The sequence below is a fragment of the Chenopodium quinoa genome, unplaced genomic scaffold (genome assembly GCF_001683475.1).
Source record: "Chenopodium quinoa cultivar QQ74 unplaced genomic scaffold, ASM168347v1, whole genome shotgun sequence".
In the NCBI taxonomy this organism is placed as follows: Eukaryota; Viridiplantae; Streptophyta; class Magnoliopsida; order Caryophyllales; family Amaranthaceae; genus Chenopodium; species Chenopodium quinoa.
The window spans coordinates 3,570,958-3,598,831 of NW_018743292.1; the positions used below are offsets into that span (position 1 = coordinate 3,570,958).

Below are 27,874 nucleotides of genomic sequence, written 5' to 3' on the forward strand. Positions count from 1 at the left end.
ATATTCTTGGTTACCTAAAAACTAGGAGTATTTATCTTAATTGATTCTATCTTTGTGATTAAGTCAAATAAGATAAATACTTTCCTAAAATTACAATATATCTTATTCTCTAAGATTGTGTGATTTAAGGAAACTAGGTTTTAGGAATCTAAGCTTATATAAACTCATCTTATTTCACATATTTCGTGTGCCTCTCCAGAAATTAAAAAGAGCAATTATTTGAGAGCATATACTTAAGCACTAATCCCATTCATCAAGTCATATACAAGAGCATTCTAGTACAAAAACATTTTCTCTTAATTAGCTTCGTAGAAGTGAGATCAAAGGAGAGTTCTTGATTCTTGTATTGAGTCTTTAACAAAGGGGTTAAAGGCTGGGTGAGTGTTTGTGAGTTCAAACACATTGGGCTTACGAGTGTAAGTCGAGAGCACACTCGGAGTAGAGTGTGGGGTAGACTGGTTCCCGGAGTAGGGAAACAGTAGAGTGTTCTTTGTCTTTGTTTTTCGGAGTAGATTAATAAAGGACTTAGGATAGGAGGACGTAGGCCTGAGTTGGCTGAACCTCGTTAAATTTGTTGTGTTCTTTATTGCTTTGTTTTATTCCGCTGCATAAGGGAACCAGCACAACTGGTTCCTTACACATAATCCGAAAAGAAGCAAAAATCGCTAACGATTACTTAACACTCAATTCACCCCCCCCTCTTGAGTGCCCATTGAACCTTCAGCGTCAAAGTGATACAAATTTTTTTTGATCAAAATCTCGTCCACTCCTTTTGAAATGGTATATTAAGCATTTAAGTAGCTCATGTTACAACCACATTTCAAGTCCAACAGACTCTTAGACCATCTCCATTGGTGAGACTCAACTTTGAGTATTGAAATACAAATTGAGTTGTTTTTTACTTTCAATAGTGATACCCAACACACTTCTCAATTTAGCAACTCATGTGAAGTCTAATTTCTCAATGGTGATCCTCTCTAATGTCACTTTCAATTATGGATCACCAAATCCATATTGTAAGTTTTTCAAAAAAAAAAATTAATAAAAATAAAACTTAAATAAATTACAAAATATATTATAATATTGATAAAGGGCCCACGCTTTTCAAATGAGACGCAAAGTTGAGTATCTAAACTTAGCAACTTATTGATATCCTTTGTAAAAAATACTCTCTTTCCTAAAAAAAACTCACTCACTATTGAAAATGGTCTTATATGATGATTTCAAGGCATTGGATACGAGGAAGTAATATTTATATTATTTATCTAGATTCTTGAAATTATGTGTATTCTAGCCACAAATGCATTTCAACAATATCAGAATATTCTACGCTTAGCCTCTCCTCCCCCAGTCCAACATAAGTCTTCTACTAGGAGTGCTGAAATTTATTTTGAGTTGTAAACAACTAAACATGCATCTTTCGTATTCATGGCTTCTACTCCTACTCTCCTCAATGGGAGCTACCACAGTGTTGGTCAGGACCAACGCTATGGTAATACCCAAAAACATGATTACAGCCGCAAACACTACCAAACCCGGTTGCCAGCAGAAATGCGGCAACCTGACCATCCCATACCCCTTCGGTATTGGTAGCGATTGTTACCTTAACGGCTGGTTTGGTATCATATGCAACACCTCTTACAACCCTCCTAAACCGATCCCTATGATACCACTTGGTTCTGGAAGGCATACAGACATATTGGATATAACCGAGACCCAGATAATTATCCGGAATACTGTGGTAACTCAACGTTGCTTCGATCCACAGGGGAATGTGAGCTCTGAGGCTGAAGGATCCTTAGATATGTGGGGTTCTTCCTTTACTGTATCAACAGCAAACAAGCTCACAGTCATTGGCTGTGACGAGTACGCACTGATTGCTGGTTCTGGAAAGAATTTTATCTATGAAAAGGGTGGTTGCATTGCTTTGTGCAATTCAGAAGGGGTGACCAAAGGTTCTTGTTTGGGGTCAGGTTGCTGTCAGACGTCTGTGTTAAATGGCTGGCAAGGGTTCATTATTAAGCTTTTTAGCTTGGAAAACCGCCGTTCATTTACTAATCAGTCGACTTGCAGCTATGCTTTCTTTGCTCGAAACGGAAGCTTTGTATTTGGTGGAGCTTCAGACATGACCAATACTAGTGTTGTTCAAGATAGAATCCTGCAGCAAGCCCCTATTGTGCTTGATTGGAATGTAGAACTTAATACTTCCTGTAAAAAGGCGAAAAAAAAACAATTCGACTGCTAACCCGTATCTTTGTCAGTCTAATACTGAATGTATAGATACAGATCTGGGAGGATATCGCTGCAGCTGCCTCCCTGGTTATGAGGGAAATCCTTATCTTCAATCCAGTTGCAAAGGTACAGTCTACAGCATTTTCAGATTTGGTGTTTGTGTCCTAATTATTTTGAGTCTTAATAAAAAGGGAGAATTTTCAATTTGATTCTAAGTAAAGCACTCCATTTTTGTTGAACTTTCGCACAGACATCAATGAGTGTGCTGCTGGTCTAAACAATCCATGTACCACGTTCTGTGTTAACACCCCAGGGAGTTACAGATGCCTTTGTCCCAGAGGATATTCTGGCGATGGATTAAAATCTGGGATCGGCTGCATAAAGAATTTAGACAAAAGCTCATCCTCCCTCATGAAAATCACTCTAGGTAATTTATCTGTTAATCTGTTTATGGTTAAAAGATGACTGCAGAACATGTCAAGCGATTATGCCATAGGCATTGAAATATTTTTTTGTTTTTTGTTTTTGATGCAAGAAAAAAAATATTGTGTTTTGTAGCGGAGGTAATGATGTAATAATTTTAATCTGTATTTGTGGGAACTACAGGATTAGGAATATCCTTGGGAACAATAATTTTGCTCCTTGTTGGTTGGTGGTTTTCGTCTGTTATCAAAAGGAGAAGGATCGTCAAGCAAAAGGCTGTATACTTCGAGCGGAATGGCGGGTTGCTGTTAAAACAGCAGATGGCTACTGATGAAAGTGTAGTAGCAAGACTAAAGATTTTTACTTCTGACGAATTAGATAGAGCAACAGACCAGTTTAATGAAGACAGGATAATTGGACAAGGAGGTCAAGGAACAGTTTACAAAGGAATGTTGAGTGAAGGAAAAATTGTTGCTATAAAGAAGGCTAAAGTGGTTGATGAAAGCCAGTTAGGAGGTTTTATCAATGAAGTGGTTATATCATCACAAGTAAACCACAGGAATATAGTGAAGTTACTAGGATGTTGTTTGGAAACTGAAGTTCCGATATTAGTTTACGAGTTTATTCCAAATGGAACTCTCCATCATCATATCCATAACCCAAGTGAAGAGTTTCCTATCACTTGGAGAATGCGATTGCAGATTGCTTCTGATTCTGCAGGAGCACTTTCTTACTTGCATTCATCATCTTCTGTTCCTATCCTTCATAGAGATATCAAATCCTCCAACATACTCTTGGATGATAAATACAGGGGCAAGTTGTCAGATTTTGGGACTTCAATGTCGATTCCTATAGACCAAACCCATGTAACCACTCGTGTCATGGGAACCTTTGGTTATTTAGATCCAGAGTACTTTCAATCAAGTCAATTCACTGAAAAGAGTGACGTTTACAGCTTTGGAGTGGTACTCATCGAGCTTCTAACAGGACAAAAAGCTATACGTAGTATCCTTGAAGAAGATAGAAGTTTGACATCTTGGTTCCTCTCACACATGGAAGATTCTCGTTTACTTGATATCATTGATACACAGCTCATACAAGAGGGATCAAAGGAAGAGTTTCAAAGTGTTGCTGATCTCGCAAAGAGGTGTTTAAACTTTGAAGGAAGGTACAGACCAACAATGAAAGAAGTTCTGCTTGAGATAGAAGCGGTTTTGGCACTTCATTTGCCACAGCAAGAAACTCAGAACACGGCCAGTACTCTCAGTCGTAAGGGAGCAGCTAAGCGTACACAAGATGGTCTTTTGTATTCTAGCACAATTTATATAGATAATAATTCTTTGAATTCTGCTGAATTATCTTTATTATTCAATCCCAGGTGATGATTCATGTTTTGCTTCTTTTGAATCCGTTAACAAATTATGGAACTTTGGTATGATGATTCATATATGCAGTCCATTAATAATAATAATATCCATTACAATGCATCATTATTCATACTTATCCACACTCCATGTAGCTTATCATACACAAACTAAGCTAATTAAGCCATAGAATTGTAAGATTTATTTGAAAGAAAAAGAGAGAGAGAGAGAGAGCATTCATCTTCAATCCTGACAGAAAACAAAATCACAACAAAGCAAGCTATAAGAATGTTGCTACATATTTTCGCTCTATTGTGGGCAGTTGCTTCTGGTGCTCCTGCTGGCTCAGAAATAGCCCTTCGGAATTGCCCCGAAAAGTGTGGCAACGTTACCATTCTATACCCATTTGGTATAGGAGATGGATGTTTCTATAATAATAAAAATTCTAGCATTGCTGATTCCGATACTAGTATCTATAGTGTGAAATGCAGCAGTAATGGTATAGATCCTCCTAGAACATACATATATTGTAATAAGGAAGAGTTTCACACAATCGCTACTTTGGCCAAGCGATGTTTAAACGTCAATGGAAAGAGAAGACCATCCATGAAAGAATTGCTATTGGAAATAGAGGCAGTTTTGTCACTTCATTTACCACAAATGAATGAACCAAACACGCCAACAAAACGCCGATCAAGTATTTGTCACTGAAGCAATGGAAGGTTCAATCAGCCATTATGCTTCAAGTTCTAGCACATTTTATTTGGAAAGCAAGTCTTTAAGTTCTGATGAGGCTTCTCTTTTATTCACCCCTAGAGGATGCAAGTATCTTCAATCTTGTACTATGGTATAACTTGAAGAAATTCGTGCTGGCCGTGTCCACTACGGTTCACTATCTATAGTCCTATACCAAATAAGTCAATTATGTCAAGGTCACCTTTAGGTTTTAGCCTACCAAATATAAGTTTGTATCCTAGTTATATAGTAAAATAATTTATTCAACAGAGTTGATTAGCTTTTTATTTGTTCTTCCCAAACATTTGACGGAAATATCTTGAATATCATATCCAAACCGGAAGACTATCTATTCACTTTGTATGGTTCTTGGTCTTTACATCCTTTTCCATGCCGAAAAAAAAAAGGTATTCACCATATCATTTTCCTTTAAGGTCATTTTTTAGCTAACTAACGCTTTGGTAATGCAAATCTATAATATTATCAAAACTCAGAAGGACAATTTCATTACAAATCTAGTTGTGCCATGAGAATGAGATAAAATTCTCTTTATAAATTTACATACAAATTCATTTCTAACCACCATATATAACTTCCTCAATTTCTTAAGTAATACACTATATTTACGCGGAGATTTTGGAGAAATATATAGGGTGTGTATGTATATGGTGATTTATTGGAGAATTAAATATTACGATGCTTTTATGAGAACAATAATAAAGTAATAAATGTGAGAACCATGAGGAGAGAGAACAAATACTTTCTACGTTTTTTTTAATTGCAACTTTTAGAATTTTACACTATTCAAACACGCTTTTTTAATCGTCTTTTGTGATTTATATGTTGGAAAACATATAGTCATATGGGATCTCGAATTTACTTTCAACATACCAAATTTACATGATAATTTTCAACAAAATAAAACTTAAGCTATTAAAATTATAGAATATGCATTACAAGTGTGAAATCTCCAACATTGCGACTAAAAAATCGAAGGATGTATTAACAAAGTAGTGAGGACGACCAAAGAAGAAATGTGATTAAAAATAGTACAACATTTCCAAAAGTGTGTCACTTAATTTTTTTTGTTAAAAAAAAAAAAAAGAAAAAAAGAAAAGAGGTTTATGAAAAAGTTGTCGCTTTTTGTGAGAAGCTACCTAATAAAACCTAAATTTTGTGAGAAACTACCTAATAAAAAAAATGTTGTAAGAAACTACCTAATAAAAGGTAAAATGTTGTAAGATAATACATTTGACCGAATTTCCACCGTTGACTTAATTTTACAACGTTGATCCATCTTAAACCACCCCCGAAACCAGCATGAGGTTTGGTTTTCAAGGTAATAAGGTTATTTTCGGGGTGGTTGGGGGATATTCCAAGTTGGTGAGGGTAGATAAGTGCCTTGGGATGGTGGTTTTTGGGGTTAGAGGTGGTGGTTTTGGGGTTGAAAGGTGGTTTAGGTGTGGTGGAGGCGATTTCAAGCAAGTTGATTGTGTTAGTTTGGGAATGAAAGCGGTGGTTTCGAGAGTGTTTTGAGGTCGGTTAACGGTGAAAATCCGGTATGGGAAGTATTTTACAACATTTCACCTTTTCTTAGGTAGTTTTTTTACAACATTTTACCTTTATTAAGTAGTTTATTACAACCTTTTTTTAATTAGGTAGCTAGTTTCTCACAAAAATGGGGTTTTAATAGGTAGTTTTTTTGACAAAAGGTCCTATTAAAAACAAAAGGATTACCACATATTAAATAGGCAATTAATTCCATCTTTTATAAAAGTTATGTTTGCTAGGGTTGTGAGTGCAAAGTGGAAGCAAAAATATAAACATAAAGAAGAATAGATAAGTAAAAGGCAATAAACTACTTCATAATAAAAAATACACTCATTTTCACGTTGGAAGAATTCTTAAATGTAGGGAAAAAATCTTAAAATTTTATAGCGGTCTTTTGAAATATGAATACTACAATGTTTTTATAATTATATAGTTTATAATTAATTTTTTTTTGACCGGATATAGTTCATAATTGACATATTTTTCTCTAAATAACAAATTATATTACTTTGTTTATAAAATAGTAATATCAACCTTTTTTTTTATTTAACACATTTTTAATTTAGTTTCATTTATGTAATGTTTATTTATATTAATACTTTTCGAAAAATATATATTTTATGTTGGATTAAAATTTTCAAAAATTATGTAGATATCATAAAGACTCATTATGCCCATATAATTTATGTGAAAAAATGAAAAAAATCATATTATTTATCATTACAATAATATGGTAATCATATTTCAAACGACTATTGTTTGAATTATTTGGAATCTTCTTGAACACGACATATACTCCACCAAAACACCCGGCTTCTTGTAAAAAAAAAAAAACCGGCTATGAGAATTTGGGCTACGCGCAACAATATTCATAGGACGTGGGAGTAGTAAATAAAATGACAGCATATGGATTGAATTAAGATCATATTAATTGGATATGGTACTAATTATAAGGATCCATATCCATTTTATTTAGCAAAGGATCCACGAAATAGGATAAAAAACATCGTGCTTTTACTTAGACATTTCAGAGTTTTATCGGGACCCAACCCAATCTCCTTTTGCTCCATTATTACTAGGCTACTAGCTTTAAACTATCCATCAAATTTCCTTTAACAAATGTTTTTTTGTACATCGTGAAACACGTAAAATACTATGCAAAGCCATTATTTTAGAATAAAGTATATATTATCATTCTCCAGCCAGTAGACCAGTAACAACTGTCAAAGTTATATCTTTATTTACTACTACGAATAATGCATGCAAAAAATATTCATTTAACACATTTTTAGTTTCATTTTTGTAATTTTATTTATATTTTATAGTTTATCAAAAAATATTTATTTAATGTGGACTTAAAATTTTCAAAAATTATATTTATGCCTGTATAATTATATGAAAAAATGAAGTAATTATATTATTTATCATTATAATAATATGATAGTCATATTTAATTTCAAATGACCGTTGTTTGAATTATTTGGAATCTTCTTAAACACGGACATATACTTCCACCAAAACACCCGGCTATGAGAATGTGGGCTACGCGCAACAATATTCATAGGACGTGGGAGTAGTAAATAAAATGACAACATATGGATTGAATTAAGATCATTTTAATCGGAGTACTACTTATCAGCATACATATTCATGTTTTTTAGTAAAGGATCCACAAAATAGGATCAAAATCATCATGCTTTTTACTTAAACATTTCAGATTTTTTCGGGACCCAATGCAATCTCCTTTTGCTCGATTATTAATTTATTACTAGCTTTAAACTATCCATCAAATTTCCTTTAACAAATGTTATTTGTGCATCGAAAAACACGTAAAATACTATGCAAAGCCATTATTTTAGAATAAAGTAAATAATATCATTCTCCACTTCTCCAGCCAGTAGACCAGTAACAACCGTCAAAGTTATATCTTTATTTTCTGCTTTATTTAGTACAGTACTATTTGTATGAAATATGCATGCAATAATTATTGAGATATTTGATTCATAAATATGTTTTCAAGCCACAAATGAGACTTACTTCGATAATTGTAAAAGCACAAATTTTTATACTACCTCTGTTTATTTTTATGTTCAATTTTGGCACATAAAACGGTTTACGATGTAAAAGATTGAAGGGCAAATATTAAGAAAAGTAAGTGTACTTAATTAAAGAGATAGGAGAGAGAAAGTAGGGCCACCCACTTGCAAAGGTGGGTGGGAAAATCTGGCAGAATTACACATGGGGTGGATTTCCCCCAAATTTTCACCAAAAAATTGAATTTTTTGAAGGCATTTAAAGTCTTCATTCATCATTTAAGAGGGCTATAAATACCAGCCTCTATTCTAACACATTAAATGTTTACAAAAACAAAGTTAGCAGCACAAATTTGAATCCAATTAAGGCATATAAAGCCTTCATGCATCATTAAGTTAGCAGTAATTACACATTAACCAGCCTATTAACACCCAAAAAAAATCGGCTAAGCTGAAATCAGTCCTGCACATCAAGCTGCATCCTTTCATGTACTCCAAAACTGAGGAGCCCCCCTACATCATCAAGCTTTGCTGAAGAAGAAAAACACATGGCAGAATTTGTTGATGCTGTGTTTTTCGATGTTGATCACATACTAAATGAAGAACAGATGGCAGAATTGTGGTATGACCATGAAGAAGAAATGCAAGACGCAGGCATGGGGGACTATGAATCTGAAGATGAAAACATGCAAGTCAACCAAGAAGGAGAACAGGGCCAGCAAAACACAGAAGCTGAGGTTGCTTCCTCACAAATGCAACAACCATTTCATCAGGGGACTCAAATGGCAGACAGAAAGCAACTCACCATGCACAAAAGAAGACAAATTGTTGATGCAATGTTGGTCAAAATGCATGAGGGAAGATTACCAAGGGGTCACATGAAACATTTATCATCTCAATTCAATGTTCACAAATCCACCATCACAAGAATCTTCACAAAAATAAAAACACAGTTGGCAAAAGGGGACTTGATTGATGTCAGGATTAAGAAGTATGGCAGAATAGGGAGAAAGCCATTGCAAATATCTGATGAAATTCTACAGGCAATCCCTTTGCATTTAAGGCAGACAGAAAGAAGTTATGCAGGAGCACTAAAGATAAGTCATGTTACTGTTCACAATTTGAAGAAAAGGGGAAGACTAAGAACACACACAAACTGCAATAAGCCAGCACTGACATCAGATCATAAGGTAGCCAGACTCAAATGGATTTTGTCACATATAAATCCAATTACAGGTAATGAGGACCCCACATTTGTTGACATGAAACATGTCATACACATAGATGAGAAGTGGTTCTATTTGAACCCTGATAAAAGACGGTTTTATCTACTGCCAACTGAGGAGGATCCATACATGGCAGTGCAGTAAAAAAGATTCAAGCTGAAGGCAATGTTTATGGCAATTATTAGGAAGCCAATGTATGACAGAAATGGGGAACTCCTACATGATGGGAAGTATGTCATATTCCCATTTACTGTCCAGCAAGTAGCACAGAAATCAAGCAAAAAAAGATCCAAAGGAACTTTGGAAACAAAGGCACTCCAGAATGTAAACAGAGAAGTGATTAGAGATATGTTGCTGATAAAGGTCATACCAGCAATCATCTCAAAGTGGCCTAAAAGTCTCGCCAAAAATGTTGTCATCCAATGGGACAATGCAAGGCCTCACCAAGTTCCTAATGATGCAGAATTTATGGTAGCAACAACAGCAAATGGGTTCAACATAAACTTTGTTTTTCAGCCAGCACAGTCACCTGATTTGAATGTGCTTGATTTAGGGTTATTTAGGTCTATTCAATCTTTGCAATATCAGTCTTTTCCTAGAGACTTAGATGAGCTAGTTGAAAAAGTGAGAGACTCTTATGACACATTCAATTCCCAAGTTAACAAGTACATCTGGGTTACTTTGCAAAAATGCATGATAAAGATCCTCAAGGCAGAAGGTGGGAACAAGTACAAAATACTCCACATGAACCAAAAAAAAGCTTGAAAATCTTGGCATTCTACCAGATGAAGCAGAAGTGCAGAAGGAAGTAGTGGTGGAGGCTGTGGAGTACCTATACACTATGTTTAGGCCAGCAAATCAAGGCAATGAAGAAGCAACAGAAGATATGGAGGTAGATGCAGATTAGGGGACTCATCACATCAATGAGACAACACATGGACTGCCACACATAACCACTTAGCTATGTTAATCTGTTTTTTTTTTTTTTTTTTTTTTATTATTCAGTTACCAGTTGGTTAAGTGTATTTTGTTGATTACAATGATTCAAGTATGTAAGGCAGTCTGTTGTAAAGTCTTTTGATGAAGGTATAATCCTTTTTTACCCACATTTTGAATGGAATATAAATGACAAAAATCAGTTGTTATGTGGGCACCCAATCCATCAGAAGGTTTGTATGTCATTGTTGAATACAACACTAAGTCACAAGGTTACCTCAACAACAAGAGCATTAAGCAAAATGTTGGAGCAAAACAGTTGTTTTTAGTGAAATTCAATGGAGTCCCTTTATCATGTGGATTTGGATAAGGTAAACAACACACTACAATAGGGGACTCAATACAAATCAGGATACAAAAGAAAATCAAAGGGGACTCCTTTAAGAAATTTGTAAAACAGTAAGGGAGTGGGTAGCCAATAATAAACAACAACAACACATCAGCCTCATCATTCATCAATCAAATCCCCATAGCCAACATAATCCATCAAATTAATCAAAAACTAACAGATCCATCCAGTAAGGGACTGACTACCCAATAATCAACAACAATCAGAAGGACAGGATGTAAAGTCCAACAAGCCAGCATATTCCAACAAACCAACAGATCAGCCAAACACACCAGAACATACATTAAGCCAACTTGATCAAAAACAACAAACACAGCCAACAGATACAACAACCTAACACAACCAAACACCCAGCACTGTGAATATCGAAGAAATGAACTCAACAGGACCAAACATCCAATAATCCAACAGATTAGACAACAAGCCACCACAATCAGAAACCAGGGAAAAGGTACAATAACCCAACACAATCAGACAACCAACAATCCGAGTATTAGAGAAATGAACTCAACAGACCCAAAAATCCAACAATCCAACAGATCAGAACCCACTATATCAGAAATAAGCAACATAGCCATCAACCCACCAGATCAGAAATAAGCAACATAGCCATCACCCACCACATCAGAAATAAGCAACATAGCCATCAACCCACCAGATCAGAAAATAGCAACATAGCCTTCAACCCACCAGATCAAATCAACATACTATCAAATAAATCAAAGCAAAGGGACTCAAAAAAAAAATTGTCAATTTAGGGTTAGGAATCGTTACGCAAGCAGTCAGTTCGAGGGTTGAACCCTTGGGTTCATCCGCCTCTCAACGTGCAGCAAAGGAGGGCAAGCCTTCTTAGGAGGAGGTGATGAAGCCTCCTCCTCTTCAGGCTCATCATCAGAGGACTGAACAACATACTGCACATCTGGCAACCCACGCATCCGCCTTCGAGCCACCAACGCCGCCTTCCTTCTAGCCCGGATCTTCGTAGGTGGCCTAGCCCTCTTAGATCTAGCGTTTTTTGTGGCCACAGAAGTCCCCTCACCACTGTCACAGACCGGATCTACAGATACAAAACTGAAATCAAGCAGTTTCTTGTAGGGGTGAAAGTTCGGTATTCGGTTTGGATTACACCCCAAACCGAATTATTTCGGTTTCGGATTTTTGAAACCGAATCCAAACCGAATTTGGATTCAATCCAATCCAATCCAAACCGAAATAATTCGGTTTTGAGAATTAAATCCAATCCAAAACGAATTTTTATGGGCTGCTGTATTGGGCCTTAAAATCTGGGCTTTTTATTGGGCATATAATTTTGGGCCTTTTAAAGGCCTAAATTTTGTACCTGTTCCTGAACAAAATTAAAGCATAAATTTTAACATACAACTTTCACAAGTCACAACCATATGCCATACTGCCATAGTAACTAAATTGTCCAGCCATACTGCCATAGTAATTAAATACACTTACACATTGTCCACATTGAGACATAAGAACTTAACAAGTCTTAAAACTATCAAAACAGTCCACATGATGAATTGATAATAAAACAGACAAACAGTCCACAAATGAACTAGTTCAACCAACAGGGCAGCTTCATTCTTAGGCTCTTGGCAGAAACTTCAAGTCTTCAATCAATAGGGCAGCTTCATTCTTGGCAGCTAACTCTCAATCAAGCTCAACCAAGTCCGGGTTTTGACCACCAATTGTCATATTCCTCAAGTCTAATAACATTAAAAAAAAATAAACAAGTTACATAATATATATGAAATAATGAAAAAAAATAACATGATAATTGTTGTTTTATGTTACCTTCTTCAAGATCTTCAACTTCTTGTAAACACTCTTCTATATTAGGAAAGGGAGAAGAACGTAGCCAATTTTGAGCACAAACAAGTCCTTCAACGACCCTTGGAGTTAAGGAGCTCCTAAATGGGTCTAGAACCCTACCACCAGTGCTGAATGCACTCTCAGAGGCTACTGTTGAGATAGAGACAGCAAGTATATCACGGGCCATTCTTCCAATTGTTGGAAACCTAGCACTATTAAACTTCCACCACCCCAAAATATCAAAATTTTCACATTCCTCCTCCGTTTCCTCTTCTAAATATTTGTCTAACTCAATTTTTGCTTCTCCATCTTTCTCACACTTATGTTTCTTATACTTACTCTTCAATACCTGAAGCTTCTTTTGTTTGGGAGAAAATTGGGAACTGTCCATACTTGAGGACACTTCCTCCCTAATCACATCACCAGAAGAACCACGATACTCCTCATACAATGCATTCAAAGACTCTTTCAAATTATTCACCAAAACAAATGCATGCTTAGAATCATAAATTTCAATTAACATCCACTCAACATAATCTAACTTATAACGAGGATCAAGCACAACAGCAATAAAAATCAACATGTTCATTTTCTCCGGATCACCCCAATATTTGTCATATTTCTCCTTCATTTTAGTAGCCATAAGACACATCTCCACATCATCATTTGTCATCAAATCTTTCAAAAGGACAGCAACACTCACCAATTCATGGAAAAATAAATTGGAAGTCACATGCAAAGACCCAGAGACACGCAACGTAAGATCATAAAAGACTTGTAAAAATTCAGAAAACCTTCTGACTGTTTCCCAATCCTCAGAAGTAGGGCAGCCCTTCCCCTCCCTCTCATTTAACTCAATCACATAATGAGGGTCCTCCTCAGAGTACCTCTCCAAAGCATACTCAAACACCAAAGCAGCATCCAACATTAAAAAGGTGGAATTCCACCTAGTAGGCACATCAAGGCACAACAACTTTTTAGAGTGATTTTTTCTTCCACAACACATTTTTTAAACCTTACCAACCTAGAAGGGGATTGTTTGATGAATCTTACAGCTTGTCTCACACGAGTAATAGACTCATTAACAATTTTCAAGCCATCAGACACAACCAAATTCACAATATGAGCAACACAACGCATATGAAGGAACCGACCCTTAAGAACCCCAGCTTTCCAACCATTTATTTTCCTTCTCATATATCCTATTGCGGTATCATTTGAGCTAGCATTATCAACAGTTATGCAAAATACTTTCTCAAGTTCCCAATCAAGCAAACATTTCTCAATTTCTTTCCCAATTTCCTCCCCCTTATGACTTGATATAGGACAAAAATTCAGAATACGTTTTTGCAAATTCCAGTCATTATCAACAAAGTGAACAGTCAAGCACATGTAATTAATTTGCTGAATAGATGTCCATGTATCGGTTGTTAATGAAACCCTTGAGTTACACTTTTTTAATACCAATTTCAGCTTTCTTTTTTGAGTTAAAAAAGTTTCATAACAATCTTTAGCCACAGTAATTCTGGAAGGGACATGAAATCTAGGCTCCATTACATTACAAAATTGTTTAAAGCCTACTCCCTCAACAAACTTAAAAGGCAATTCATCAACTATAACCATCTCAGATAAAGCTTTTCTAATTACAGTTGGATCATATTTCACATAAGACAATCCACTAGTACAACCACTTTCAATTTTATTGCTTTTGAAAGACAACAAACTTTGTTTTGATTCTTTAGGAGTATTATAGGGGTACTTACGGCATCTATTTATATGAGCCCACAATGGACTAGTGCCATTTCTCTTTGTACCACACTTGTATCTCATACCACAGTACTTGCAACGTGCTTCCATTCCAGTGTGTGTTTCTTCCTTGATAAAGTGCTCCCAAACCTCGGAACGATCCTTCATTCTCTTCCTCTTGGGTTTGGATTTTTCATTGTCAGATTCATGCTCCTCAATAGGGACATTCCCTTCAACATTATCCATATTTGTGGACATTCTGATAATCTGATTTAAAACAGAAAAAAGAACTCACTCAATAACCAACAATTTTTATGCAAATCTATGAAAAACAATCAATCTATCAAAAAGAAAACATGCAATTCGAGCATAATACTATAATAGAACAACATATATTCTGAACTCTGAAGGAATATCAGCAATTCGAGCATAATAACTATTCAAAGAAAACAATCTATCACCAATTCGAAAATAACAAAGAAAACATGCAATTCGAGCAGGAAAAGAGAAGTGCAAGTGAAATCTGAAATTCAAAATAACAAAGAAAACATGCAATTCGAGTAGGAAAAGAGAAGTGAAATATGAAATATTGAAATTAAAGCATACCGGAATACTCGAACAGGTGGTTAGCGGCGGCCGGCGTTGGAACACTCGAACGGAACACAGGTGGTAAGTAGGAAAGAAGGAAAGCAGGAAGTAGTGAGGTGGTGGATTGGTGGTGGTGGACGAACGGAGTGAGGTGGTGAGAGGGAGAGATGAGGGAAAATCTAGGGTTTTAGTGAGGGAAAGAGAAGTGCAAGTGACTGAAACTCTGAAAGGGAAAAGGGAAAAGAGGGAAATTATTTAAGGTTTGGGTATATATATGTAGGAAAATGGGCTGAGATAATTGGGCTTATAAATTTCGGTTCGGTGTTCGGTTTTCGGTTTTTAAAATCCCAAAACCGAATCCAAACCGATATAATTCGGTTTTCATTTTCTCAAACCGATCCAAACCGAAAACCGAACAAAACCGAACCGAATTGCTTATTCGGTTCGGTTTGGTTCGGTTTTCGGTTTTTATCCAAACTACTTTCACCCCTAGTTTCTTGCCACGGGACTCCCCCTGACCCTCAGCCTTCTTCAGATGCTCTTCCTCCTCACAGCTTTCAAGCACCTTACCTAAAGCCTTGTAGGTGGTGGACGTACAGTAAGGGCCAGCCTCACCAGACTCGTAGAATTGCCGAGGAAACGGAGATCCAGTTTCAAAGGATTGAATAAGGGACACAGTCAAATTACCCTCACCGTCGTCGTCGGTGGCCATGAAAGCTTCGTGAATTGAAGTGGATCAAGGTTAATCATGTTTTTGGGGGGACTCCTCTTTTTTTTCAAAGATCTGATGTCTCAAGGTAAGATCTAGAGAGTAAGATTGGAGAAAACTAGGGACGAACAGGAGAGAGAAAGACGAAGAAGATGAACTAGGGTTCATTTGAGGAACTCTCCAGAATGTTAAAGAAAGCCCAACCATCAGAAATTAATTTTTGGTGATTGGGAATGTGAGTAATGAGAGTAGTTGGGGGGGGGGGAATGGGGTAATAAATGGAGGGAGTCATTAGATTAGGTTAATTTGATTAAGTTTAGATTAATTTGATTAAAGTAAGATAAGGGTAATTTTAAGAAAATCTGAATTTTTAAGTAAGGGTAAATTTGTAATTTTCAGGGTTTTTGTTTGCTAAAAATAGAAAGAAAATAGAAAGTTGCACATAATGGTTAGTGGACTAAAATGGAAAAAGTTGCACATAAAAATAAACGGAGGTAGTATATGGCTGGTTATATTGTGTAATCAGGGTTACTTATATTATAGGGGCTACTTATTTTGAGGTTACTCGTTTGGTCAAGGATTACTTATTTAGGAGTTACTTATATGGGTTATTTATTTAGGGAGTTAATTATTTAAGGGTTACTCGATCGGTCAGAGGTTACTCTCACATAGAAAACGCGCTAACCAACTAAGTAAATTTAGAATGAGTAATCCCTAACCGACTGAGTAACCCATAAATAAGTAAACCCGACAAAAATGGTTAACCGACTGAGTAACCCTAATATAGGTAACCCCTGTCCGACTAAGTAACCCCTATAAATAACCCCTGAATAAGTAATCTCTATAAGTAATTCCGGCCACACGGTGTGGCCATCCACATAGAAAAAGCATCGTTGTAAGAGATTGACCGATAACATTCATCACACTATTAATAATCCACTCCACCTATTATATACTACCTCCATTTTTATTTATTTGACACCTTTCTATTATCATGCTTGTCAACGCACTATTTTAGTGATTAATATCTTTAATTCTCAACTTGTAAAATTATAAAAAGTGGATATTAATAAAATATACACGGAGACGATTCAAAAAAATCTCACTTGACTATGTTTTATCGTAACTATAAATCACAAAAACTAGTCAAAATATAGTTTGTAAATAGTGTAAAAGTTAAATGGTGTCAACTAAAAAAAACGAAGGAAGTATATACATATATATATACACAAACTAAAGCTAATTAAGTCATAGAATTTATTATACGAAGTGTAAGTTTTGCAAGTAGAAAATAAAGCATTATTCATCTTCAAACCTCACAGAAAACAAAATCACAACAAAGCTAGCTATAAGAATGTTGTTACAAATTTTAGCTCTATTGTGGGCAGTTGTTGTAGCGTTAATAGGTCTCCAAAAAATTGGGGGACATTACCCCGATGTTCATGCTCTAGCTCTAACTCCAACTCTAGCTCTAGCTCCTGCTCCTGCTCCAGCTGACTCACAAATAGCCCTTCGGAATTGCCCCGAAAAGTGTGGCAACGTTACCATTCCATACCCATTTGGTATAGGAGATGAATGCTTCTATAATAATACAAATTCTAGCATTGCTAATTCCAATACTAGTATCTATAGTGTCTTTTGTAACAATAATACATATCCTCCTAGAGAGGTAGTTAATATCACTGTGGATGGTGAATTGTGGATACCTTACCCGGTATCATATACTTGCCATTATAAGCGTCACAATGGGCAGATTTGGCAATCAAGTAGAAGCATGAAGTTTTCTGACGGGTTTAAGTTTTCATCTACAAAAAATTCTCTTTTCGGCTATGGATGTGATACGTCCGTGGGGTTTGTTGGCAATGATGAGATGAATGCAACTGCAAAGCTTCGTTCAGGGTGTGCGACTATGTGTGACAGAAGGCAAGCAATGTATTTTCGTCGTGTTGGTAAGCAATCTAAGAATAATAGATGCTCTGGGTTAGGCTGTTGCACGGCCTCTGTTCCTGATGGAATGAACTTAAACTACATAGTAGTAGAAAAACACACTTATGCACTAGATTTCAACCCATGTAGTGTTGCATTTGCGGTCGCAACTGATGCTATGCCCACCATTAAGCCGCAGTTCCTATCTGAAAACGTTGATTATTTCAAGAAGTTGCAGCTTCCTATGGTTTACGATTGGTCGATTATTGGAGTTGGAGATTGTGAAACGGCCCGGAGTTCGAAAGCAGGTAAGGATTTCATATGCAAAGGAAATAGTGAGTGCCTTAACGTTACAAGGGGATACCGCTGCCAATGCAACCCCGGATTCGAGGGTAATCCCTACCTTCATGATTGCCACGGTATGTACAGTAGTAATGCATTTTCTATTTCTATAGCTTCTTTTTTCTTTAAGCAGAGTTATTAACTTATTATGAGTGACTAATTAGTAGATTTTCTAGCTCTACTAATTGTAGGGCATATTTGTTATTGATGATTTGATATTAAAAGTTAAAGGGCTAATAGTTATTAGGAGTAAGCAAATCGGATACTCGGTCAAAATTTTAGGAACCAAACTTAGACCTGGTTGGGACAGGGTCTTAAAATGTGGAACCGGAATTGAAACATGTTCAATTGGTCCTAAAATTTAAGAAATCAAATTGGATCCGTCGGGTATAGATTCCGGGTACCCAATTTTAATTTGTATATATATAATTGTCAAAATATAATACGATGTACAAATTATAATACTTATATTAGTCTATGTATGTTCCTTTTTAGCAATTAATACCTATATTTGTGTATGTATTAAGCTATATTATTGATGTTAGGCATTAATAATATATATTTATTTTACCAACTAGATACATTCAACATATTTTTTGTTTTTAAATATGTTATGTTTAATATATTTATTTTACCAACTAATATATGTTTTAAATATATGTTTAATTTATTTTACCAATTCTGGTTTTAGACCCACCGATTCCTAACCTGCTTCCAATTTCAGATACCTGCAATTTTTGCTCACCCCTACTAATAATATATATTCCATGGATGTGTACATTATAGATATTGATGAATGTAGTAATCAGCTCTACAATCCGTGCAAACACCCAGCAGAGTGTATCAACACAAATGGAAGTTATGTTTGCCTATGCCCAAAAGGTTACAGCGATATCAGCGCGGATGCAAAGAATACTCTTTGTAGTCCTTCTACTAATCAAAGCCAATACAAACTGGCAGTAGGTACGTTTCCTTACTATATTATTCAATTATTCTTCATATATAGGCGTTGGTTTAAGGGCCAATGAACCATATTTGTATAAAAATTAGCACCCTTGTAACATAATGATATAAAATTATCGTCGACGACATATTGGTATAAAAGTTAACAAGTGGCGACAGATTGGTATAAAAGGTAACCAAGTTGTGATACATTGGTATAAATATGCTAATTTTTATACCAATATATCACCAAGAAGCTAACTTTTATACCAATATGATCAATTGGCCTTGGTTTAAGTAAGTGTGAGGGCGACTTTTTACTACTCGTACTCCGTATTTTAGGTGTGACACTTCCCTCTTGTGACATAGCAAAAGGGTACGATTCACCAAGTACCTTTAAAGAGAATTATAGAAGTCTAACCCTTATGATACCATCTCATGCTAAAAGTTTAAGCTAATTTTGTAATATGACTTTGACTAATATATTGTATTAGCTAACTATAGAAAAGTGTTTGGAAAAACGCTGGTTTTATAAAGTTTTAAGTGGGTGAAATGACTAATAAAGACATTAACTTTTTTCTTCAAACACTACAAGAAAAAAGCTTATTTCCGACGGAATTTTTCCGTCGGAAAAACCGGAAAATCCGTCGGAAACTGCCTTTCCGACGGAATTCCGTCGGAAACATTCCGCCGAAAAACCCTTCGTCGGAAATTTGGGGTATTCCGAGGGAAATTCCGTTGGAAAAGTGTTTTCCGACGAAATTTTCAACGGAATAAATTCCGCCGTAGCAGAATTTGACTTTCAACGTAAGTCCGTCGGAATCTACTTCCTTCCGACGGAATTTTCCGTCGAAAATTTTATTAAAAAAAAAAAAAAACAGCCACCACTAGCACCAAAACAGCCACCACCTACCGCACCTCAACCACTTGATTTCAACCCCCCTCCACCTAGTCCCCACCACCACAACCACCCCTTCCATTTTCGACCACCAGTACCCACCCCAACCCCACCACCACCAGCCACCACGAAACACCCCGAAACTACCACACAACCCCACCAGCCACCACGAAACACCCCGAAACCCACCCCTTATCCTTCCCAGACCCACCCCACCCTGACCAGACACACCCCACCCCACCCCATCCCTGACCAGACACACCCCACCCCACCCTAACCCACACCAAACAGAACCCACCCCACCCTAACCCAAACCAAACCGAACCCACCCCACCACCAACCAAACCCATCCCACCCTAACCCACACCAAACCGAACCCACCCCACCTAACCCTAACCAAACCAAACCCACCCCACCACCAACCAAACCCAACCACCACCAATCAAAACCAAATCGCAAAAAAAAATCGTACAAAATCGCAAAAAAATCGCACAAAAAATCGAAATCGAAACAAAATTGAAAAAATAATTAATAAAATTACATACAATCGTAAAATTAATAACTAATTAACATAACTAATCGTAAAATAATTATAAAATTAAATACAAATTTACATTACATTACAAAATTGAAAAATAATTAATAAAACTGTTGTTGTTGTTGAGGTTGTTGTTGTTCTTCACGTTGTTGTTGTTCACGATGGTTGTTGTTGTTGTTCACATTGTTGTCGTTGTTGTTGTTGAAGTTGTTGTTGTTGTTGACGAAAAGAGGAGGGAGAATGAAGGAGAAAGGAAGGAAGGAGGAAGGAGAAAGGGGCGAGGAAGGAGAAGGAAGAGAAGGAGGAGAGGAGGAAGGAACGAAGAAGAAGAAGAAGGAGAAGGAAGGGAGAATGACGAAGAAGCAGAGAAGAGGAAAGAGGGGAGGAGAGAGAAAGAGAAAAGAGGCGGTGAAGGAGAGAGAGAAAAGTTAGGATTTTTTTTTTATAATAATACATTCCGACGGAATATTCCGTCGGAAACCCCTAATATTCCAAAAAAAAAAAAAAATTTCTTTTATTTTTTCCGACGGAATTTTTTCCCTCGGAATTCACAGATCCGACGGAATATTCCGTCGGAAATTCCTTCAGAAGCTGTGAATTTCGAGGGAAAAAAATCCGTCGGAATATTTCCGAGGGATTTTCCAACGGAATTTACCTTTTCCGACGGAAATTTCCGATAGACCAAAATTCCGTCGGAAATGTTGAAATTTCCGACGGAATTTATGTCCGTCGGAACGTTTCCGTGGGAAATTGGCCTATTTCTTGTAGTGAAAAAAAAAAAAAAAGGACATTGACGTATTTCATTGCGATAGAATTTGGGTTATATGAGGGTATAATTGTTATTATACCTTACAATATTTTCTTTCTTTTAAGGAAAGCAGTGTTAATGCATTCATTAATCAAGGGACAAAGTGTTCGAGTGTACATGAAGGGAAATCATCGCCGGACAATAATTAGTTGGATGATCAAAAAGCTCCCTAAGCAACTTATTGAAAATTACTCTTTCAATCAACTCACCATCAACCATCCCAATTAGCTTATTGTAGTGATTACCAACTAACGTTGGTCGAATAAGCTAATTTTGTCCCAATAATCTTTTACCGAACACCTCTAATACCATTGTATTTTTGTTGTAGAGATATAGGATTAAATTAACTGGACATCTGTGTGGTAACAAATAGTAGCTATGCGCTAATAGTTAAAGTTCATCTCAGCGCATGGCTGCTATTTATTAGGCATGCATATATGAGGGCAATTTGGGGGTTTTTTTTTCATTTGATATTTTTCTACATTGGTACATTTTTTTGTACTATTATGCATGTATAATGTAACATTACAGTATAAATTGTCGTAATGTACTTTTTGTGTACTATTATGCATGTAGTGATACTTTTTGCCATCCTATGTCGTTGAATATTTTCCCCAAAAATACCTACCACTTGTCACCTATTATGCATGAAGTGGTATTTTTTGTCATCCTAATTGTTTGCTAACAATGCAAATAGCAGCTATCGTAATTTAAATCCATTCTAGCTCTAAAGTCATACTTGGTTTCTTTTTTTATTATTTGGGTTTTCATGTGTGTTTACCAATACACATGCTATAACATTAATATCTTTTTTTTTTTTTTTGGGTGATATAACATTAATATCTTTAATTACTTAATAAAAATTAAACTAAATAAAAGTTTATATTGTAATTAAAAGTACAAGTTAAGACAAATCTATTGAACATCACCTTGGATTTTTGGTGTTAACAAGTGTGTTACTACTCTATAGTTCTTAAATATGTACTATATGTTTCTATTAAAATACTTCTTAGTAAATTGACTGATACGAATAATTGGTAATAATTATTGTGTGCTTTGTTTGTCAATTGTAGGACTGAGTGTAACCTTAGGATCAATACTATTGTTTATCTTGGGCTACTGGATATATAAACTGATCAAAAGAAGACAGGTTATCAGGCAAAGAGCTATATTTTATGAGAAAAGTTTGTTGTTGCAACAACAACAACTCTCTTTGGATGAAGTTGTAGAAAGAACAAAATTCTTCACTATTGCTGAGCTACAAAAAGCCACTGATAACTTTAGTGAGGATAGAATCCTTGGACAAGGAGGCCGTGGGACGGTCTATAAGGGAATTGGCCGAAGGAAAGATTGTTGCTGTAAAGAAGCCAAAGAAATTGGAGGAAAGCGAAATAATGGAACTTATCAATGAAATTGCTATCCTATCACAAATTAATCACAGGAATATAGTGAAGTTGTTAGGATGTTGTTTGGAGACGGAAGTTCCATTACTAGTATCTGAGTTTATTCCTAACGGAACCCTTTTTCATCATATTCATTATCCAAGTGAAGAGTTTCCGATCACCTGGAAGATGCGTTTGCAAATTGCTTCTGACTCGGCTGGAGCACTTGCCTATTTGCATTGTTCATCTTCAATTCCTATCTTTCACAGGGACATCAAATCTTCGAACATTCTTTTAGATGAAAAGTACAGGGGAAAGTTATCTGATTTTGGAACTTCAAGACTCGTGGGTACTGATCAAACTCACGTCACTACTCGTGTTATGGGCACACGTGGTTATTTTGATCCGGAGTACATTCAAACCCACCAATTTACCGAAAAGAGTGATGTTTACAGTTTCGGTGTTGTCCTCGTTGAGCTTTTGACAGGACAAAAAGCAATACGTGCTATATCAGAGCAAGATAGAAGTTTAACAGCATGGTTCCTTTCCCATATGGAAAACTCACGTTTGCTTGATATCATAGACTCTCAAGTCCTAAAAGAAAATTGTAATAAGGAAGAGTTTCACACAATTGCTACTTTGGCAAAGCGATGTTTAAGCTCCGATGGAAAGAGAAGACCGTCCATTAAAGAAGTGTCACTCGAGATAGAGGCAGTTTTGTCACTTCATTTACCACAAATAAACGAACCCGGTACACCAACAGAACCCGATGAAGTGTTTGTTACTGAAGCATTCAAAGGTTCATTCAACGACTGTGGTTCAAGCTCTAGCACATTTAATTTGGAAAGCAAGCCTTAAGCTCTATTGAGGCCTCTCAAGTATTCACTCCTAGATGATGCAAGTATCCTCAATCTTGTACTATGTATAACTTGAAATTTAAGCTGGTCGTGTCCACTACGATTCACTATCTATATTCCTATACCAAGTCATCAACTATGTCAAGGTCGTGACCTTTAGGTTTTAGCCTACCAAAAATAAATTTTTATCCTAGTTTTTATATATTTATATCGTACAATAATTATTTCAGTAAGTTAGATTGGTTTTGTCCTTTGCAAAATTTGATAGAAATATCTTGAATATCATATTCATATCCAAACAGGAAGACTCGCAAAAAAAAGGAAAAAAAGCCTTAACCATAAGTTCCAATAATAAACACTACCTTTTACTACCACATCGCAAATGGGCTGGAAGACTGCAAGTAGCATCAATCAACATTAATGTTCCTATATTATTAGCGGCCCTTTGTCACACATTTACAGATTCACTTCTACCAATAATTTTCTGGTTACATTAAATAATGTGAATTCTAACCACAAATGTGTTTCAACACTATTAGACTATTCTACGCTTAGACTACCCCACCCCAACACACTGAAGTCTTCGTCAAGAACGTTTTTCCAATTTGAGCTCTAAACGTAAACTATTGACAAAAATGGTTGCGTGGCAAAACTATTTACCAAACTAAGCTTCCAGGGTAAATCGCTGTCTCGGACAGCGTTTTACCCCTGGTTTTTTTTTTAAAAAAAATTCAACTGGTAAACGCTGTCCCAGACAGCGTTTTACCTTCTGTATTTTTTTAAATTCAGTAGGGCATAAAACGCTGTCTCGGACAGCGTTTTATCCTTGGGTTTTTTTTAAAAAAAATTCAATGGGTAAAACGCTGTCCGAGACAGCGTTTTATGCCCTGTTTTTTTTTTAAATGAAACGCTGTCCGGGACAGCGTTTCATGGCCATATATCAGCATGTTCACTTCAGCAGAATGCGCAAGAACTCAACCTCAACCTCAACGCTTTCCCTCCTCCCTCTCACACTAAACCACGACCGTACTCAAACACCCGCATTGCCGCCGCCGCCCACCCTTGCGCCACCGCTGCTGCCGCCACCTTGCTGCTGCCCTCCTCCCTCTCACACTCACTCACTCAATTTCGTGGTTAGCCCTAAACTGAATTTAGTGTAATTGCATAGTTATTGTGGTTAATTATTGTGAATTGTATGTAATTGCTCTTACTTGTTGTTAATTCATGTCAATTGCATGTAATTGTTGCTAATTATTAATGAAAATGTGGTACATTGTTGATAATTATTGATGGTGATGTGGTACATTGTTATTGAAATTGTTCATGACATTGGTGAAGTTGATGATGGTGAAAATGTTGAAGTTGTTAATGGTTGAAATTGGTGAGAAGAGATGAAATTGTTGAAATTATTGAAATAGTTTAGGTTGAAATTGTTGAAATAATTCAAATTGTTCATGAAATTGTTGAAATTGGTGAAGTTGTTGAAAGTGAAGTTGTTATAGGTGAGAAGAGTCTTATTTCAGTGTTGATAATTTACCTCGCTCTAGATTTCGATAATCCTAAAATGTGTTTTGGTTATGTAGAATATGGCGTCACAAAATGTAGTTTTGTTATGCCGGTGGGGAGGAGAAATTCTGTTTGATGGACCCCGGGTCGAGTATAGTGGGGGAAATATGGAACCACTAACACTAGAACCGAACATGACTATGAATGATTTGATGAATGAGGTTCATAGTAGTATTGGTTCAGACCCGATGACCGTTGACGTACACATTAAAATGAGGTTTGAGACCGGCAATGAGGTTCATAGTAGTATTGGTTCAGACCCGATGACCGTTGTCACGTTCAGGGCCATAACCGGGCAACGTGTCCATCGAGACCCTCAGAGGACCCATGACTGTTAACTGAAATTCGTTGTAATCGTAGATGGAGGAATTATTTTGTAATAGAAAATTTTGATTTAATAACATTTGGAACATTTTGATTTAATAACATTTGGAACATCCCACGTAGGTGCTAACGAGATTGGAGGTCCCCTGATTGTCCTCCAGGTACCTCACTTATTTCTGTACCAAAAAAACTATTTCACCACGCACTTACATATTTCATACTGAAGCTAGTTTTGTGTCTCTGTGTGCCAGTTCTGGGCTTGGGAGCATATCCATGTAGGCAGACCAGGCAGACCTGCGATACACCGTCGGGGGGAGCAGGACCAGGACGACCAGTACCAGGCGTACGATGCTCCCCCGCTCCCTACACCGGATGAGGCATATGGTTGCAGGTTCGATACAACTTTCATTGAGTTAGGCTTTATTTAATGCGCGGGGTTGTTAACTGAAACATTGTTCGATATTAGGTGGGTGGTACCCAGGCTGACGCATGCTCATGCGGCGAGGGGTCTTCCGTATTACCGAGACGCCCTAGACCGACTCACCGAGGACCAGGTAACAATTTAAAATACAGTTTTAGCTTTTTTGTTTTAACATTGTACTTGTTGCGAACTAACATATTCATAATATTACTGTTGATGTGTATTTACAGGTGACATGGGACCCGTATGTACCTGACTTGGTAGATGCCATGCCTCTAAATCTGCTAGACCATCAGGCGGAGTGGCGTGCTAGGGTCCCCCTGATCTGTTTCGAGGTTGTGGAGAGTCACCTGCCCGACCGAGTCATGAGGCAGTTTGGACTACGCCAGACTATCCCACAGGGGTGTGACACTAGTGTACAGCTTCACGGCATTGATCGTCGGGGAAAGGGGGAGACCAGCTGGGCGCTGGAGCATTGGCGTTTCCTTCAGCTATGGGAGCAACGGTTGGAGTTCATCGTTGGAGGTGATCTAATGCAGGGGGCTATGGATCCCGACGATCCGTACATGGTGTGGTACAGGCGTATCACACGACGCTTCATCAACCCCAGCTACGCACCACCATCCACACATTACCATCCAGCATATGACATCATTAGCGGATATGTGAGTTATTATTTTTCTACTCCTTTTCAACAATTTCCATATTTGTATGCCATAGATCTGACTGATCGATGATTACTGCAGGCGGCGGATATGGTGGCGATGGTTTATGCGCTATCAGTCTCCCTTGAGTGCGGACCCACTAGAGCCCAGGTCGAGCAGGTGCGAGATATGGGCGTCGCTACCTTACGGAGATATGGTCACGCTCATCTCGCCCACCGGCGGGACGGTCATGATGGCAACTCACAGTTCGATCTCGGCCAGAGCAGCGGTGGATGTGATCCTACGTCACCCAGACACGCAGAGGATTACAACATCCACAGTACTGCGCCCTCTGGTACCCAGGAGGACCCCTCGTCCAGTCAGCTGACTCCCCCACCGCCCCGAGACCCATTCACCACCGTCACTCATTACAGGCGGCGACGTGTCAGACGGAGGGCCGACACTCAGGAGGCAGGACCTTTACCCCGAATAAATGAGTCGGGCTAGTATTATCTGTTGTATTCCCTGTTATTTTGTGTAATGATGTACATAACACTTATGAAATTAATATAATAAATCTTTTTTGAATGACTCCGTGTGTGCTTTGAAGTTAATTTGGTGGTTGGACTGTTGTTGGGCTGTTTCGAGTTTTCTGCAGTGCTTAAAGTTGACGGAACTCCCAGAATATGGTGGTGGTACGTGGTGGGGAGTGGCGGAGTTGGTGGTCGACGGTGGTGGGGTAGGGCTGTGGAGCTGGCTGTTGTGGTGGCTGTTGGAGGACTGCAGCATGCAAGCTGTTTGCTGAAGCTTGTTTTCTGCCTGGATGCTGGTTGCTGTTTCCAGCAGAAAAGCGCTGACTCAGACAGCGCTTTATGTTCAAGCATAAAGCGCTGTCTGAGACAGCGTTTTATGTTCAAGCATAAAGCGTTGTCTGAGTCAGCGCTTTATGTTGAACATATAAAATAGTTGTAGTTGAATTTTTTTTTAAAAAAAAAACCAGGGGTAAAACGCTGTCCGAGACAGCGATTTACCCTGGAAGCTTAGTTTGGTAAATGGTTTTGCCACGCAACCATTTTTGTCATTAGTTTACGTTTAGAGCTCAAATTGGAAAAACGTTCCTTCGTCAACGAGATTTTGCTAAAAAATGCCAAAATTTATTTTGAGTTGTTTGCTTGTTGCCATGTATCTCTCATGGCTTCTCCTATTACTCTCAATAATAAATGCTTTTTATAGATTTACACCCAATTTTTTTTTTTTTAATTACCACCTACCAAATGGACTGTAATTATGCAAGGTGTGATTATATTATATGCTCCATCACTTCCAAAATTAAGCGCATATCTCATTTTTTTTAATTTATTTACCATTAATATCGTTAATTACACATTCAAAAAATTATTTTGATATTATAAAGCTATTCATTGAGACGTATCCAACGACATTTTACATT

General features: G+C 37.1%; 2 protein-coding genes and 2 pseudogenes across 2 annotated transcripts; all 4 read left to right on the forward strand.

The window, feature by feature from the left end:
- Positions 1 to 838: 838 nt before the first annotated feature.
- LOC110736452 lies at positions 839 to 4,236 on the forward strand (annotated as a pseudogene).
- A 5,499-nt stretch (positions 4,237 to 9,735) lies between these two features.
- LOC110737223 lies at positions 9,736 to 10,471 on the forward strand. Its single transcript, XM_021917590.1, has 2 exons — positions 9,736 to 10,282; positions 10,350 to 10,471. The coding sequence occupies exons 1-2, from the start codon at positions 9,736 to 9,738 to the stop codon at positions 10,469 to 10,471; spliced, it is 669 nt and encodes a 222-aa protein (XP_021773282.1).
- A 6,630-nt stretch (positions 10,472 to 17,101) lies between these two features.
- On the forward strand, positions 17,102 to 24,173 carry LOC110736451 (annotated as a pseudogene).
- Positions 24,174 to 25,476: 1,303 nt separating this feature from the next.
- Positions 25,477 to 27,466, forward strand: LOC110736453 (serine/threonine-protein phosphatase 7 long form homolog). Its single transcript, XM_021916669.1, has 5 exons — positions 25,477 to 25,520; positions 25,611 to 25,750; positions 25,826 to 25,913; positions 26,011 to 26,445; positions 26,527 to 27,466. The coding sequence occupies exons 4-5, from the start codon at positions 26,050 to 26,052 to the stop codon at positions 26,929 to 26,931; spliced, it is 801 nt and encodes a 266-aa protein (XP_021772361.1). The 5' UTR covers positions 25,477 to 25,520; positions 25,611 to 25,750; positions 25,826 to 25,913; positions 26,011 to 26,049; the 3' UTR covers positions 26,932 to 27,466.
- Positions 27,467 to 27,874: the final 408 nt, after the last annotated feature.

Coding starts and splice junctions, on each gene's coding strand:
- LOC110737223 (XM_021917590.1), top strand. CDS start 9,736: ATGGCAATTATTAGGAAGCCAATGTATGACAGAAATGGGGAACTCCTA. Junction 10,283..10,349: donor AAAGATCCTCAAGGCAGAAG/GTGGGAACAAGT, acceptor GCATTCTACCAG/ATGAAGCAGAAGTGCAGAAG.
- LOC110736453 (XM_021916669.1), top strand. CDS start 26,050: ATGCCTCTAAATCTGCTAGACCATCAGGCGGAGTGGCGTGCTAGGGTC. Junction 26,446..26,526: donor ATGACATCATTAGCGGATAT/GTGAGTTATTAT, acceptor TGATTACTGCAG/GCGGCGGATATGGTGGCGAT.